The sequence below is a fragment of the Hypanus sabinus genome, chromosome 7, assembly GCF_030144855.1.
Source record: "Hypanus sabinus isolate sHypSab1 chromosome 7, sHypSab1.hap1, whole genome shotgun sequence".
Classification (NCBI taxonomy): domain Eukaryota; kingdom Metazoa; phylum Chordata; class Chondrichthyes; order Myliobatiformes; family Dasyatidae; genus Hypanus; species Hypanus sabinus.
In genome coordinates, this window is record NC_082712.1 from 35,308,204 (window position 1) to 35,325,159 (window position 16,956).

General features: G+C 37.3%; 1 protein-coding gene across 1 annotated transcript in view; it reads right to left on the reverse strand.

The window, feature by feature from the left end:
• Positions 1-6,861: 6,861 nt before the first annotated feature.
• The window catches only part of jmy (junction mediating and regulatory protein, p53 cofactor), a 108,834-nt gene continuing 98,739 nt past the window's right edge, over positions 6,862-16,956 (reverse strand). The window contains exons 9-10 of the mRNA XM_059974462.1: positions 16,167-16,680; positions 6,862-15,486 (exon numbers count right to left, since the gene is read on the reverse strand). Of these exons, the coding sequence (XP_059830445.1) occupies positions 15,176-15,486; positions 16,167-16,680 (825 nt within the window). The 3' untranslated portion in view covers positions 6,862-15,175. The remainder of the gene's footprint in view (positions 15,487-16,166; positions 16,681-16,956) is intronic.

Below are 16,956 nucleotides of genomic sequence, written 5' to 3' on the forward strand. Positions count from 1 at the left end.
TATCCTGGTAGCGGGTCATACACAATGGAAATGGAAAGTTGAACTTTGAAACTAGGCAGCCACTGGGACCTTTTGCGGCGGTCACAAACAACGAAAAGAAAATCTCTATGGCTACAGTGACAGACCCATATAGCATCACACTCTCAAACTCAACCACCCCCACATTCTTCTCGACCCGTTTCCTTTTCTGCTCCCTACATCTCGCCCCTCTTACTGGCACTTGCACCCCATTCACTCATCTTCCCAAACTCCCATCACCACTCCCCTGCCCGCAACTACACTCCCTTACATTTCGTGCAACTTTCATTCCGCAATCACTCCTGGCTTCTTGTTCCCTGGTACAGCGTGCGCACTCCCGCGACCCCACACTCGTGCACTGTGCGGCCTCTGCCCCCACTTTCTTAGTTCCTATCTTCTGTGCACTCTGCCTCTCGGGCATTACAAAGTAGACAAAATCTTTTGGACGTGTTCGCCACCTCATGGTTTGGGCCTACATCTTTGCTCTCCTCGGTCAGCCATGCATGGCAGACGTCCCGGCCTCCAAATAGCCCCTGTCTTTAGATGTGGTTGTTGCAGTTGAATTTCTAGTCACAGCTAACTTAGTGATGAGTACATCTCACCTTTGCATCTTCTCACCTTATCAGCTCTTCCACCGAATTGTGTCCTCGTCGCCGCATTTCAGCACTCCCAGTCTCTCGCATTTATGCCATGTGTATTTTACATGCCATCTTCTTTGCAGCTTTTGCCTGCGAGGTAACATAAGACATGGGAGTAGAATTAGGCCAATCGAGCCATCAAGTTTGCTCTGCCATTAGGTCATGGCTGATGTATTTTCCTTCTTAATTCCATTCTCCTGTCTTCTTCCCTTAAGTGTTGACATCAGGAACAATGACTTGGCCTCCACGGCCATCTCTAGCAATGAATTCCACAGGTACACCACCCTCCGGCTCTTCACCTCCAATCTAAAGGAATGTCCTCATATTCTGAGGCTGTGCCCTCCGGCCCTGGACCCTTGCCTTTCATTCACAGAATCATTCTTGTAACCGTCCTCTGGATCAGGGGAGCCCAGCCTTTGTTATGCTGTGGACTCTATTAACCAAGTGGTTGAGAGCCCCTGCTCTGCACCCTTTCCAATGCCAGCATAAGACCATAAGAAATAGAAGTACTCTGCTATTTGACTCATCTGGTCTGTCATTTCATTGCGGCTGATCTATTTTCCCTCTCAAACTTATTTTCCTACCTCCTCCCTGAAACCTTTCATACACTTTCATATCACCCTTGATTGCAGAATGAAAGTTGCACAAAAGTTGCCTTAAGTACACTGTGTGACCTGGCTCCATAGCTGCCTGTGGCAAAGAATTCCACAGATTCACCATGCTCTGGTTAAAGAAATTCCTCCTCATCGCTGTTCAAAATGCATGTTCCTCTATCCTGAGGCTGTGCCTTCTTGTCCTAGACTCCCCCACTATATGAAATATCCTGTCCACATCCACTCTCTCTAGGCTTTTCAACATGTGCTAATTTTGTATGAGATTACACCCCTCTCCCATTCTTCTAAATTCCAGCAAGTACAGTTCCAGAGTCATCAAACACTCCTCATACATTAACCCTTCAATTCCTGGATTCAGCTCCAGCTTCCCAACCTCTGTCAGGCTAATTGCCATTAATTACATCTTTGCTCTGCTTCCCTCCGTTCTTAAAGACTGGAATGATATTTACAATTTTCCAGTCCTCTAGAACCATTCCAGATTATAGTGAAGCTTGAGAAATCATTACCAATGGCTCTGCAATCTCTCCAGCCACCTTTCAGAACGCTGGGGTGTAGTCTATCTGGTCCAGGTGACTTATCCACATTCAGCCATTTTACCTTCCGATGACCCTCCTTCCTAGTAATAGCGAGTGCACTCAGTTCTGCCCCGTCATGTACCCCGTGACCAGGTTACCGAACCAGCAGAAATGGAATAATATGTTGGAGTCTGGTATTACTGTAACTAATAGTGTTTATTAGTAAACTAACTCATACAGTACTATAAAATGCAAATATATATAAAACAGGTTATCAATGATAAATACAGAAGTGTGGAAAAAGGAATCAAAACCAAGCTCTTTCAAAGTCTAGGGGTAAATGGATAGTCTTACGATGGTGAAGAGTTCAGTTCAGTTTAGGTAGAGGTAGTTCTGGTGTAATGGAGAGAGAGAGAGCGAGAGGTGATGCAGTTGCTGTCAAACCTTCCATTGTCTTCCTGTCCTGTTATGGTCACCGACTGTTCTTCAGTGGTAAGCCTGTCACCCAGGCAAGGGTGGACACACACACAAGCCCCCACCGGTCTGCCTTCACACACTGTGAACCTCTGATCGATTCCCCCAAATCGATCCTCCAAACCCCCACCTTCATGTGGGTGCACAATGCTCTTTCAGTGTCCCGTGGTGAATCTGCTGGTATCTTCGCAGACCTGCTCTTTATCTCCCCTGGCAGTGTACCGGCCATCCATCACCTGGTCCCGCCTTGCTATTTCAGCAAGAATCTTACAAGCGGGAAAAGAGAGTGTCCTTGGAACAAAGGTAAACAATTAGCTAAGAATCCATAATATTAAATCATCTCTCTCTCATCTGCAGCAGGATGCCGACCCCCCTCTTCTTCTTCTCTCTCCCTCTCGGTCTCTCATCAGCAGCATATTTCACAGGGGAGTCAACTGTGGACCCCATCTCAGCTTGGTTTACTCATCACACCCCTGACACTTAAACCTTCAGCATACTGCTAGTGTCTTCCACAGTGAAGACAGATGTAAAATACTTAACTCATCTGCCAGTTCTTTGTTTATTACTACTCTCCAGTGTTTTGATATCTACTCTTCCCTCTTTTTTTACTCCCTATATATATCTGAAAAAAAAACTTTTGGTATCCTCTTTGACATTATTGGCTTCATATTTAATTATTCTCTACTAACAGCTTTTTAGTTGCTTTCTGTTGGTTTTTGAAAAGCTTTCTAGTCCTCTATCTTCCCACTAATTTTTGCTTTGTTATATGCCTTCTTTTGCTTTTGTTGTTTTGACTTCCCTTGTCTGCCTTTAGAATACTTCTTTGGAATGTGTCTATAACATGCCTTCCAAATTTCTCCCAGAATCTCCGGCCTTTGCAGTTCTGCCGTTACCCCTGCTCATGTCCTCTTTCAATCAGCTTCAGCCAGCTCCTCTCTCATTCCTCTATAATTCCCTTTACTCCACTAACACTGATACATCCAACTTTAGCTTCTCCCTTTCAAATTGCAGGGTGGAATCTATTTTGGCCACTGCCTCCTAAGGGTTTCTTTACTTTAAGCTCCCTAATCAAATTTGGTTCATCACACAACGCCCAATTTAAAATAGCCTTTCCCCTACTGGGCTACAAGTTGCTCAAAAAAAGCCATCTTGTAGGTATTCTACAGATACATTCCATTGGGTACAGCACCAACTTGACATTTCCAATCAACCTGCATATTGAAATCCTCCATGACTGTTGTAACATTTCTATTTCATCATTGTTACGTATTCAGGCAACAATAAATATATGAGTTCGGCAAGGGTTTCTTATAACAAACAACACGTTTATTAAACACCGAAAACAAACCCCCCAAAAGTAAACAAACACTACCATAACCGGAAACAGCTGCTAAGCAGCAGCCCAAACAGTTCTTAAAGTGATATTCCAAAAGCAGTTCTTTAAAGTGGTATTGCCAAAGGTTCGATATGCTCACAGTCCATTTAAAAGGAGAGACTTCATAGGACGATTTAAATTCTCTTTCACGTCGCTTGCTCCGATCCCCGACGAAAAACTTCCCACGAAGAACTCATGAAACAGAATGGCTTAAAGGCTCTGACCTTTCCTTCTCCACTACCTTCAATCCTTTCTAGTTAAACCTAGGGATTAACATGAAGAAAGTCAACGAAATCCTTCCAAATAAGGATCAAACAAAGGTCGCCTCCGTTTCCCCGTAGAAAGCGATTCTCTTCGATCTTTAACTTCCAACTTCCAATCTTCACTCTCCACTAATTTCGAACTAACAGAATCATAAAGAACCTGCTGGCAATGACCTTTTAAACTTCAGCATTAAATAAAAACTTCATCCTTCAACTAAACTGCGTCATCACTTAAAACACGCAGTGGCATGAAGTCAACCTGGCAAATCCAGCCACGAACTGCCCCTCCTCACAGGGTGGGGTCTACCTTTTATAACCTGTAAAAAAAAACCCGTCACATGATCTCTACTGGCGGGAAAATGACGTCACCACCATCACCTCAAGTCCAGTACAGCTTCAACCCCAGTCACGTGACAAGGGCTCCACTGTCATGTGTCACGAGTACGTAACATCATGTGCTTTCTATCTCTGGTTGTAAATTTTGTAGCCCACACCCTGGCTACTGCTGGGAAACCTGTATTTTACTACCATTCAGGATTTCCCCCCACTTGCAGTTTCTTAACTTTTCCCACAAGGATTCTACATTGTCCAATCCCATGTCACCTCTAAGGATATGATTTCATTTTTTTTTACCAACAGAACACCCATTCTGTCTACCTGCCGGTCCTTTTAATACAATGTGTATCCTTAGACGCCTCCAACAATGATCTTCTTCCAGCCACAACTCAGTGATGTCCTCATCATCAAACCTAGCAATCTCTGACTGCACTACAAGATTATCTACCCTATTCTGTGTAGTACATGCATTAACATATAACACCTTCAGTTAAGTATTCAGACCCTATATTCTTAGATAAGGGGTCCAAAACTGACAATATTCCAAGTGCTGTCTGACCAATGCTTTATAAAACCCAAATATTACATCCTTGCTTTTAAATTCTAGTTCTCTCGAGGTCCCTCTGCACCTCCAATTTCTGAATTTGCCCCCCATTTAGAAAATAGTTTATGCCTCTATTCCTTCAACTAAAGTGCATGGCCATACACTTCCATTTGCTGTATTTCATCTCACATCTTTGCCCATTCTCCTAATCTGCCCACATCCTTTTCAGACACCCTTCTTCATCCACACTACCTGTCTCTTCACCTATCTTTGTATCATCTGCAGACTTAATCACAAGGCCATCAATTTTGATATCTAGTTCATTACTATATAATGTGAAAAGTAGCAAACCCAACACCTACCCCTGTGGAACACCTACTTGTTACTGGTTTTTGGCACTTGTTTCTGGCAGCCAACCAGAAAATATGCCTTTTATTTCCACTCTTTGCCTTCTGCCAGTTAACTAATCTTCTGTCCATGTTAGTATCTATCTTACTTTGTTTAGCAGCTTCACATGTAGCACCTAGTCAAAGGCCTTCTGGAAATTCAAGTAAACTACATCCACTTTTTTTCTATCCTGCCTGTTACTTCCTCAAAGAATTCCAACAGATTTGTCAGGTAAGATTTCTCCCTAAGGAAAGCATGCTGACTTTGACCTGCTTTGTCATGCATCTCCAAGTACACCAAAATGTTATTCTTAATAATGGACTCTATTATCTTACCAACCACTGAAGTCAGACTAACTGGCCAATAATTTCCTGTCTTTTACCTCCATTCCTTCTTAATGAGTGGAATGACATTTATGATTTTCCAGTTCTCCAGAAGCAAATGATTCTCAAAAGATCCTATTAATGCCTCCATAATCTCTTTCAGAACACTGGTGTGCAGTCGATCTGGGCCACGTGACTTACCTACCTTCAGACCTTTCCAATTCCTTAGTAATAAATACTAAACTCACTTCTGCCCCCCGACTCTCTTCAGCATTTCAGAGTCACCTTCATAGATGCAATGATTACTGTGTTTGTCTTTTTGGTCAATGGTGACTGTTCCAGGCTGTTGCTGATGAGGTATTTGTTAATAGTAATACCACTTAAAGTGTAAGCTATTTGGTTCTCTCTTGTTGGAGACAATCATTATTTAGCACAGTTGTAGTACAGATATTGCTTGTCTCCAGCTACTCTTGCTTATAGTCTAGAGATACACAAGACTTGCATGTATTGGAAACTGGAGTAATGCAAAGTGCTAGAGGAACTCAACAGGTCAGGCAGCATTTATGGAGTAAAATGTGACAGACAGTTGACATTTTGGGTCAAGATCCTTCCAGATGAAATGGTCATCTTTCTCACTCATGCCATTTCCATTGCTTGTTCAATCTCTTTCTCTTCTCCTTCCCAGGATGTTATGCCTTGGTGCCTCCCTCCCTCACGCTATTTCTTACTTTAGCTTCTACAATTACACTTATGTCATTCTGCTCATTGTCACAGCTCATTATTTCACTCATGTCCTTGCATTAATTACTCCTCTCAAATCCATCACTCACTTCACTGTCCAACTCCTGCTCTCAAACATGTAGAAACTTTTGGGAATTTCAAAGATTGTTGCCATCCAGGTAAATTATTTGTATTTGTTGCACTGGAGCTTGGAAATCATACACACAAGTTGGAACAGGTCAGTTATCATGGATTTGGATAGTTAAAAAGAGACTGGGCACAGTCTGGAGGGACATTGAGAAATGTTGTATCGTCTATTACCATTTATCTTTTGGAATTAGCTTTGGAATGTCTTTGAGTGCTGGACGTAATTGGCCTAGGATTTTTTTAGGATTTGAAAACAAGGACAAAAATTGCTGATACCAGGCAATAAAATGGTTCTAGAGAACCAAGACACCGAAACGATGTCTTTTTAGTGCATCTTTAATTAATCTATCCAATTAAGAGGATTTCAATGCTTCATATGCAGAGAACTCAACTCAGGACCTTAAAATTCTGGCAAGAACTTATCAGTATCATCTAATCAGTAGAAAAAAAGAATCATTGCCAACGTGGGAAAGGAAATGCTATACAGATATACTCAAAAGCAGAAAATAAATTAAATATCATACTTTATTGAATGAAATAAGATTTCAGCACCAAAACAGTGAATGCAATGTTAAAAGGGTGATTACAGTGCGTGAGGACTTTAGCCTTAAACACATCAGTAAAAATAAACTAGAACATAATACCAAGATTAAAATACAGAAGTAAGGTCTTATAGAATAGATAAAAGTAAAATGAAGACAACTAGAGCAGGTATTTTACATTTCATTATATTGCTGCGTGATCCTTAAGTCTCAAGATTTCTTTTATATTTATGTTGCTCAATAAATATTATTTGTTATTTTTTTTTTTACGCACTAAGGTTTAATTATAACCGTTTAGAATACAATTTGTTTTTTAAAAATATGTTAAATGCCATAAAGTTAAAACATTGTGCTAGTGTTTCTTCGAGTGAATTCAAATATTGCACAAGGCCAGTCTCTTGTCAGTCTTTTCCTTCACCCATTTCCTTCAGAAAACTGCAGTACTGCAGCTTCTTAGCGGTTAGATTTGTAAATGCCATAACCTAGGCATTACAAGCATGGTGTAGAACCACATCACACAGTACGACTTTTCTTAACCATAGAGTATATATTATGTAGTAAGTGCAAAATAAAGCTATGTTAAACCATAGAGCTGAGTTGCAGCTTACTTTTGGGATGAGACAACATGAAACACAGTATACGTTCAGTGAATACACCAAAAAAAAAACACATGAAGGAGACAAAGAATGCACACCATTTTTTAAAAACTTCATCTACCTTTAAAAGCAAACTTAAAAAAAGTAGTTTGTATCAAATGACCATTTTTCAATTATGCTGTAAAATAAACACACATCACTATTTCAGTTGAATTATTGCATTACTGGTGATTTGGATGTACAATTTTAGGTCATTTATATAAAAAATATTTTAACTACCAGTCAAGGGAAGACACTTTTGTGTTACTTTGTGACTCAACAAACTCTACAAAGCATGATATGAACCAGAGAGCTCTTGACTGGTTTAAGCAGCAATCACTGCAGCAACTGCCAAGAGAATTATCTTTCTTCAGAGGTAATGCTATGATCATGCAATTGCAATAAACTGATTTCTTACTAGGAACACAGACCAGAGAAAAAGAGCTCCAAAATTATGCTCAGAATTATAAATTGTACTCCCAGATTCCTTCCCTTCTGACACTCTAGGGGAGAGTCAATGAATTATCCCTTCCATGCAAGCTCAATTACGGGACTCCTCACAACTGCTAATCATAACTAATTAGCAGTAACTATAGAGCTGTTAGAAGTCACATGGGCTCTGAAAACTATTCTACCATTAAGGAAAATAAATCATTCAGTAACACTTCAAGCATGCAATTTAAAAGAAAACGTTAAAATTATATTTACATGGATGCTGAAGTTGGAATAGCAACTTAAATACTATGACTATGTGTAAGAGAAAAGTCAAAATTTGTAGTTGCATTTTGTTTTACCAGTACAACTAGCTCTTCATTTTCAACACCAAACCATCATTTGCCTGGGAGAATGTGAAGATTAAAAAAGACAACTCACCAACTGCATATCTACTGCAGTTTTCTAAGTATCATACATATTCTTTACTCATTATAACAAAAATTGGTATCAGCCTTTCTTCCAAACTGAATCTTGTAGACTGTATGAAGTTTAAATAATGAAGCATATCAGTTCAAACTACAGATCTCTCATCTCTGAAGATCAATTTCATGCAAATGCAATATTAGTTGCAATGCTGCAAAAATAACTCATCTTGATGCAAAATATTTAAATTCACATTGATAATCTTTTCACTATTTTGTTTCTAAAATATCTAACATTTTTTAAAAAACAAATCACCAAAACATTCCTATCATCAAATTAATAGGTGCTTAGAGGAAACATTTTGACCATCAAAAGCTCAAGATGTCTGTATGATCCTCTATTTTGGATGGATTAATTTTATTGCCAGCTACAATCACGTCTCACTCTGGTCTCGGCTTTCCATTTATTACATGAGATTGTTTTATTAAATGTCAGTTTGCACAGCAGAAATAAATTACATTGAATTTCAGAGGAAAAGAAAACCCATGGTCAATATACCTTTTTCCAACGGTTTAGTTCTACAATTGTCAATGTAGTGTAAGACTTCATTGTTTGCATCCATGTAGTTTTGTCCAAAACCCCACCTATGTGCTCCATGGTTTGATCATTTGATTAATGACAGTTTCAATATATCAGGACACTGATTAAATAGGTATAATCCTAATTAATGTCTTAAAACTTTAATTATTAGCCAAAAAGTAGTTACTGCCATAAGCTTAAATCCACAAACAGTTAAGTCTTTTTGTTTGCTCTCTGATAAAGGTGATAATAAATGCAGAATGTCAAATGTCAGAATGAAATCAGAAGCAGTGTCAAACTCAACACTGCATTAGTGTGATTTCAAATACGTAACTGAGTTTACATTTCCTTTCCTTTTGCTCCCAATGAAATACTCTGTGGACTCAGTACTTTTGAAGTTAAGCAACACATCTTAGTTAACATTTAAAACCAGATGTACAATTAAAAATTCAAACCAGATGAACACTAAAATGCAAGTAATTCATCCAAGTTATTCTCATAAATACTAAGCAGCATCAAAGTGGAAAATTTCCTAAACTTATCTAATCTGCTGCCTTAAGACCATAATGACAATCTGTTCGTGGAGAAGAGACCGGGCCTGCACTCTTCGTATGTAATCCACAAAAACGTGAACTTGATAATTCAAGTTAGATCCCCTTATCTCAGTATCACAAGATTCTTACAGCAGAATGGTTATTAACTCGTACCTGCTGAGTAAGCACTGACCTGGTGACAGAAATATTGTTTTGTGTCAGAATACTGATGATCTCCAGGTAAATACACGATACCATTAAAATCAACATGAATACTGCAGGATGCAAATAATCCCATGCATGTCTTAACTAAAGCAATTTATTCAACTTTTTGAGAAGGAGACCTACATATAAACAGATTCTTGTGCTGAACATCCAATGCATGGTAACTCAAAAGAGGATACTTAATCTACTTTCTTATAAATATTCCAGGTTCATTGGTTCTCTGTACGAAAATGATATTTCATCACTTTAGATAACCATGAATAATCTGCTGCATCCAATTTCATAAAGAACACAGAGCTTTCACCACATCAAAAACTTCCATGGATTAATTCAAAAATTATGTACCCATATAACAATCCTGAAGAACATTTCATATGTTTATTAAGCTTTGTTTCAACAATTTCCTGACACCAATCCAAAATTTGTCCTTTGCCATTTTGAACCATGCTTCTTTTTCTAGTAAGTCAAAAATATACAATACTTCAAGTGCACCTTTTAAAAGCCACTGTGCCCAGATTCTCAAAACTCAGACCTTCACTGCAACGGAGAAACATCATAACTCTTAATAGCTCTGCCATTAGAAAATACATGCAGGACGCATTACTCATTCTAAAGCAAAAACCTGGAACACACTAAACAAACCTCATTTACCAACACACTCATCCAGCAGACATCTGCAACCAAGCTCTTCTAGAATGTACTAACAAAAGTGATATAAACTATTTATAAGTTATAATAAATGGATCCTACCTATGACCCAATATTTGATGTAGTTGTGTCTCTGGCACTCAGAGGTACCAGATCAGCAATATATGGGTTAACTCAAGGGTACACATTATAAATCTTCTGTAAACATCATGACAAACATTAAACTTGCATTTATTATATGTATTAAGAGTTCACAATTCTTTGCTTAAAAGGGGAATCTTATAAGTACCTTTATGAGAATATAAAAAGAGAAAGTGTATAATTGTTCTCTGTGCCCTGCCTCATCTGAAAATATTATTCATCATTTGAAAATAGTTAATTGTGATCGCGCTCAACACAATAGATTGAGCGAGGGTGGTGCACCTTTGCAACATGGATTTGGTAAATTTATTCTATTCATACTAATTTCCATTAGTATTATTGATGCTATCAGAAATGGTTGCTGAATTACTCTTCAAGCTTTGTAAACAATGAATCATAATCAATTCTTGTCATTAATTCCAAAAGGAGTAGAAGAGTCCATTCTACCCTTGTGTGAGAGAGGATAACAGAAACAGCTGTGACAGGACGTCAAGCAAGTGCAGGAAGAACGGGTGCCAGCAGGGTGCAGTTCGCTCCAGCAGCCATCCCTCCATCAACTGCTGCAGGCAGAGGCGTGGGGAAATGCCCATGTCTGCAACCCCATTGTAGCTGGGAAATCCAAATCTATCCATCCCAAATGCTCATTTGTATGCATGGTGTGCCCAAAGTCAGCTGTTCATAACCTGGGGAGAATCTGTACTGCTTCTATAGAAAATTTTTAACAAAATCAGGACTATCATAACAAATATCACAAGTTGCCCTTCAGTAATGTTATGTACAGTTAACACAACAAATAGCAGGTTTACTAATTCTGGTCTATAATTAAGAATTATGGTTTTGGAAATGAAGTTAAGATAATCTTCATTGATAAGGTTTACATCTATTCAATTTTATCTAGAAGATGACCTGAACTTAAAGACTACAAATTTAAAACAAGTCTATGAAAACACCATTTCAAATAGCTATATGCAATGTATGGAAGAGATTGTTTTTAAAAGGGAATGTCAGAGGCATAGTTTATTACAATGCATAACTTTTACTAAACATATGAAATGCAGCTAATGAGTAATTCTAAGCCTAACACTCATTAGTGCAGCATGCTTGTAAGCAACAGGTAACTTTCAACTAAAGGTGCTTAAAACTCATTCGCTAATTTTTCCTTACATCATACGAGTCTGTTAAGGACCAAGTGAATGATATTTATCATATTTCAAAGATGGATATCAACATGAAACACAGATCTAACCTATAAATAATATTCAAATCACCAATGCACTTGCATGAAATTAATAATTGCACAGACTTATTTACTTAAGCAGTTTCCTCCTTTGCAATTTGCTGCTCTCATACAAATGGCAGTTTGTATACTCCATTCGGTAACAAGCATTATTTTGGATTATCAGGGCCCACATTTAAGTTTTGTATCTGCAATCACATGAGGGCTAAAGAAATGATTCCTACTTAAAATGCTGATGTTACAAAAGTTAGCTGATATGATGGCCACAGGCTAAAAGCTCTTCAATTTGGTTAGAATTTACATCAAAGTGAACACTGTGCCAAAAAATAACATGCAGGTAAACCATAGCACTGCACTATTTCAAATGTTTATAAACATTTCCCAAGCATCTGTAACAGCAGCTTAACAATTGTAAGTTCTACGTTATGTGCTGCCTGCAGTTACATTATGTAGTCATTACAATTAAGTCTTAATTTTAGAGATTCGAAACATCATTCCAAACTGCCTTATGGATAATCAAGATGTAATTATGGAATTGGCTAATTTTCTTTCATTTCCCTACCCTGTCTGTCAAAGGCCACACATGCTAATGTATACTATTGTAATATTCTCATTTTCAAATCTGGATGACATCTCCAATATTATCAGTTTTTGTTTTTTTAACCCTAGCTAATTGCACAAACTCTTTTACTGATGTGAGTATAGTCTTTAAAAGAACATACAAAAATTTTGTACAATATCTCAATTTGTTAAATTGAGTAAAATAACGTGCCTTTTTTAATACAATATTGTAACAACTGTGCTTTATCTGCCAACTTGTGGTCATTTGGGTATTTTCAAACCATATTTTACTGATTTAAATAAACTCGTCCTTTGGGAATAAATCCTATGCAAGATACTCAATGTCAGAAATGAATAAGTTTACTTTTTTCTTAGGATTATTCAGGAATTATGCAGAAAACCCACTAAGTCCCCTGGAAGGTTAGATTCTTACCACAGTGCCAGGGATGATTTAACAGTATCTTATATTTAAGAATTCATTATAAACAAATTTTCATCAGGCTTTGTTATAAGAAAACCTGATTAACGAGCAAATTATTTTGCTAATACTTACAGAATGCTTATGAAAATAAATAATTATTCTTTTATAAGCTTTATGCAATTCAATGATCAAAAGATTCATAATAATGCACACATTGATCAAGAATATAAAACAAAAATACACCCTCATAGTACTGCCTGGGTCAAAGAAATATAAATTACAAGCATGTGTAAAGCTACAAAAGATTAAACTCATAGCCACACATGATACTTCCATCTTCACCTATTGTTTCAGAAGTTGTTACAATTTCTTCATTTCAGTTTAGGGCATATTTGATCAGTGCATTAAAAAAGGAAGAATGTGGCAAAACAGTTTTGATACCCAAATTAGAATTCATAGCAACTCCCAGGCAAAGTTTTACTTGACAACTTTCATCCCTTTGGGTCGTTGATCTAATGGATAGTATTTATTTATAAATACATTATTTTCTATAATACATTTCTACTGGTACAACCAACAGATTTTCCTGAAATTATGCTCTTTGTTCTCTACAGTTAATATATACTAAATCACTCATGAAGCAGTAAATTTGCAAGATGATCAAAAATTCTTGATATTCGACATTGGTCACATCAAGATATAAGCCAGGTTCATAAATCTCCCAAATGCTTAAATAACCTTGGTCCAAGGGAAAAGGCAACTAAATTTTATCAGGGTGGGGTGGGAATGGGGGAAGCTGGGAGGGAGTCCATCAATCCAATACTTGTCCCAATTTTCCTTTCTAGAAGTTTACAATATACATGTAATAAATAAAATAAATACAAATCTATCAGTTCAACTTTAAAATTTAGATTTAGATTTAAATGTACCCTTTGCTCACATAAAGAAGTTTTCTGAAACTATTTAATACTATGCTACTTGAATTAGGATTGCGACAAAGTTTTGCTACTCCACTGTTTTCTTACTGTATTAGCAAAAATCTGAAAGAAATTCATAGATCAAACTGACAGCTTTATCGCATAAGGAGTTAAATATCCTCATATCTCTGGTCAAGTCTATGTTGCTGCCTTCCCCAACTGCAGAGTAAATCACTAATTTGTGGTTTCAGCCCCCAAATACGTCATTACAAAATATCCCCCTGAACAGATATCAGAAATAATTATATATATGCCGAGAAAATGGATATCTTAGTTTACATGATCCACAAATTTAGTAGTACGACACGTTATTTAAAATATTCCTGCCGAAAGCTCCTTTTGTCTCCAGCCATGTCACTGGAGGTTTTAGAACCATGTACTTTTCCACATACAACTCGGTAAGTAGTCAAAACCAATACAACTTCAGCCAAATTTTAAAATGTTGGAAAGAAGATACAATAAATCAAAATGTACAGATTAAATAACATTGAGCTTAAGTATTAAAATACTCTGGATATATCCAATTTTTGTAAGTCAAAATGTGTGATACATGGTTAAGTCTTCTCTTGAAAGTTCTTAATGAAATCTTTCAGAAATACTAAGTTCTGAAATGTTTTGCACATATAGATAATTTGAACATAAATCACTCAACCTACAACTTAATTAATCGACTGATCAAAAATAAGTCTTTAAATTTGTGCTACATAATTAAATAATGTAAAATTATTACTTTGTAGTTAATTATTTTACATCTTAACCTTGCTGGACCCTTTTATTACTAAAATTTTGCAATACCGATTATTGCAATTATCTAGATCAAACAATTGGCAATCCATAGGTTGGCTTGGGATACAAATCATTGCATTACTGCAGTAAAATTTAATTTTTACTATACATATGATAATTCACAGAATAGCTGTAGCTAACCAAAATTTATATTTCATATGATTTTACTGATGCTATTGAACTCTGTCTTCCATTTTTGTTGAATGTACAGAAATATGCTTTTAATTTTTGATTTAAAAACTTTGGTAACTTGAGTATCAAATTAGAATTGAGCTAGCTCAAACTTTTACAGCGCAGGAATTCTGGAGTTTTGTTTTAAACCAAGGGTATTTTCTTTATCCTCTCCATTTAGCACTGGGGTTGGGGGGGGGGGAGTGCATATTAATCATATGGGATGTGAGAACAACATAATCACAAACACTAAAAATATTAACCTTTGACCGTACTAATGCCACAAAACTTCCCATCAGTTTGTGGAAATTTTAAATGCTATGTTATATGCTGCCCATTAGTTTAGACATTAAGTGACTTCATATTAGGCACAAGTTCAAGGGGTACATTGCTCTATTAATCAGGGGCCACCCACTCCTCTATAGAACCAACAAAAATCAACAGGTCATTGGGAGGAACCAGAAGGCTATGTTTAAAATTATGTGCTGTATAGCCTTAGCCAATGAGTTAGTTGTCCCATTCAGCATATGGTAGGCCTTCATCCTCATCATCCTCTGATTCAGGGGATGCCTCTTTAATTCTCCTCAAAGCTTCGTGAATGCTGCGTGTTAGAGGATCAGCATCATGCAAATCTATTGAAGCCTCTCTCAGGGCCTCTGTCTGAACCTTCTTTAACTTCACTCCTTTTCTAATTTGTGCAAGTATATTATTGCTGTCATCTTCATCCGGAAATGGAGGCAAAGAACGCAGGTCAACTTTTCGCAAATGGAAGCTACCCCGCTTCAAAGAAGCTAGAACTTCATCCATCGGTGAGCTCACTGCAACAGGGAAAAGTAAATTAGTACAACAACAGAACAGCTTTAAAGTTATGCAAATGCATTTTAACATTCAGCCTCTCACACAGTTTTAAACAAAAGGTGAAATGGACTCCTTCTGTGCTGTGAATTGCTTTGTTTACAAAATACAATTCTTTTTGTGGCATAACTGATATAAGGTAATCAAATGTGTACTTTGCTGACAGAGGCAACCTGTACTATGGCCTCTAACAGCAGAGTACACAGTTGAAAATTAAGAAATAAAGTTTTTTTAACGTGTATCCTAACACATGCTTATGATGCAGGGGTTGATTGTGCTCAAAACTGCAGATTTACCTTGGGAAGCACGTAGAGGACTTGGCATTGTTCCATCCAATTCTGCAAACAATATTCTGAAATTACACTGCACAATGACAGCCTTTGTCATCTCAATGGAAAGACTGACTTTAGCAACTCTTTACCCTTTCAAACTTTGGCTTGGTCAAAGTGCATTTCATTTCAAGTACCCTAGTTCCTTGACTCTATCCAATCAAGTGGCATGATCGCAATCCTGTGATACACATGAATGGCATCAGACCAAGTATTATACAATGAACTAAGTAAGGTACTACTCATTCTAGAAGCAATCCAAGAATAGTTCAAAAGATCTTCAAATCTTAAAAGTATTAAAATGAATCATATACCTCTTTGTTTTCTGAGTTCATCACTTGATGCAGTTTTCTTTAATTTTTTTCTGGCATTTAGTAGCTGCTTGCTGTCAAATAACTGAGGTGTAGGTGAACTCACACACTGTGATATTTCTTTGCAGTCACTTGGCTGAGCAGATTTCTCTACTTGATGCTGAGCATCAGGTGAGTCTTCACAAACTGGCATTGGTGGTGGAGGTGGTGGTAGAGGAGGTGGAGGTGGTGGAGGTACATCAATGCTACATGGGCTTGAAATGGAAACAGGTTGCAACAAATCCTCTTCTGTCTGGAAAGAAGCACATTCCTGTTCTTTTGTTATATTTCTCAATTCTGTTGCTGCAGTAGATTTTGTTTCCTTCATGGTAAAAGGGGGTTCCTCAGCTCTTTCTTGTACATCTACGGTTACTGGAAGAGACAGTGTTTGGTCTTTGCTGACCAAACCAGCATCCTTCTTTCTGATATTTGTATAACGCAACCTCGTGGATTTCAGCACAACTTGCCCAGAATATCTCTGAAAGGAAGATGAATGAGATGAAAAATGTTTTTGTAGTACAAATATAGGTATCAAGAAACTAAAAACTATAGCCAATAATGTCTAATGTTTCATATTATTTATATGTTGTAATATTAATCATAAACACATGTCCAGAGCAGTATATCTCAACCAATCACTTGGTAAATTTAAGAAGAAACCAAAACACCTGACTCCGTCATTTAAGCCAATTAAGTAAAAAGCATCTTATATGTTCTACTTTCTGCTCAATGAATATTTGACATTTTGTGGCCA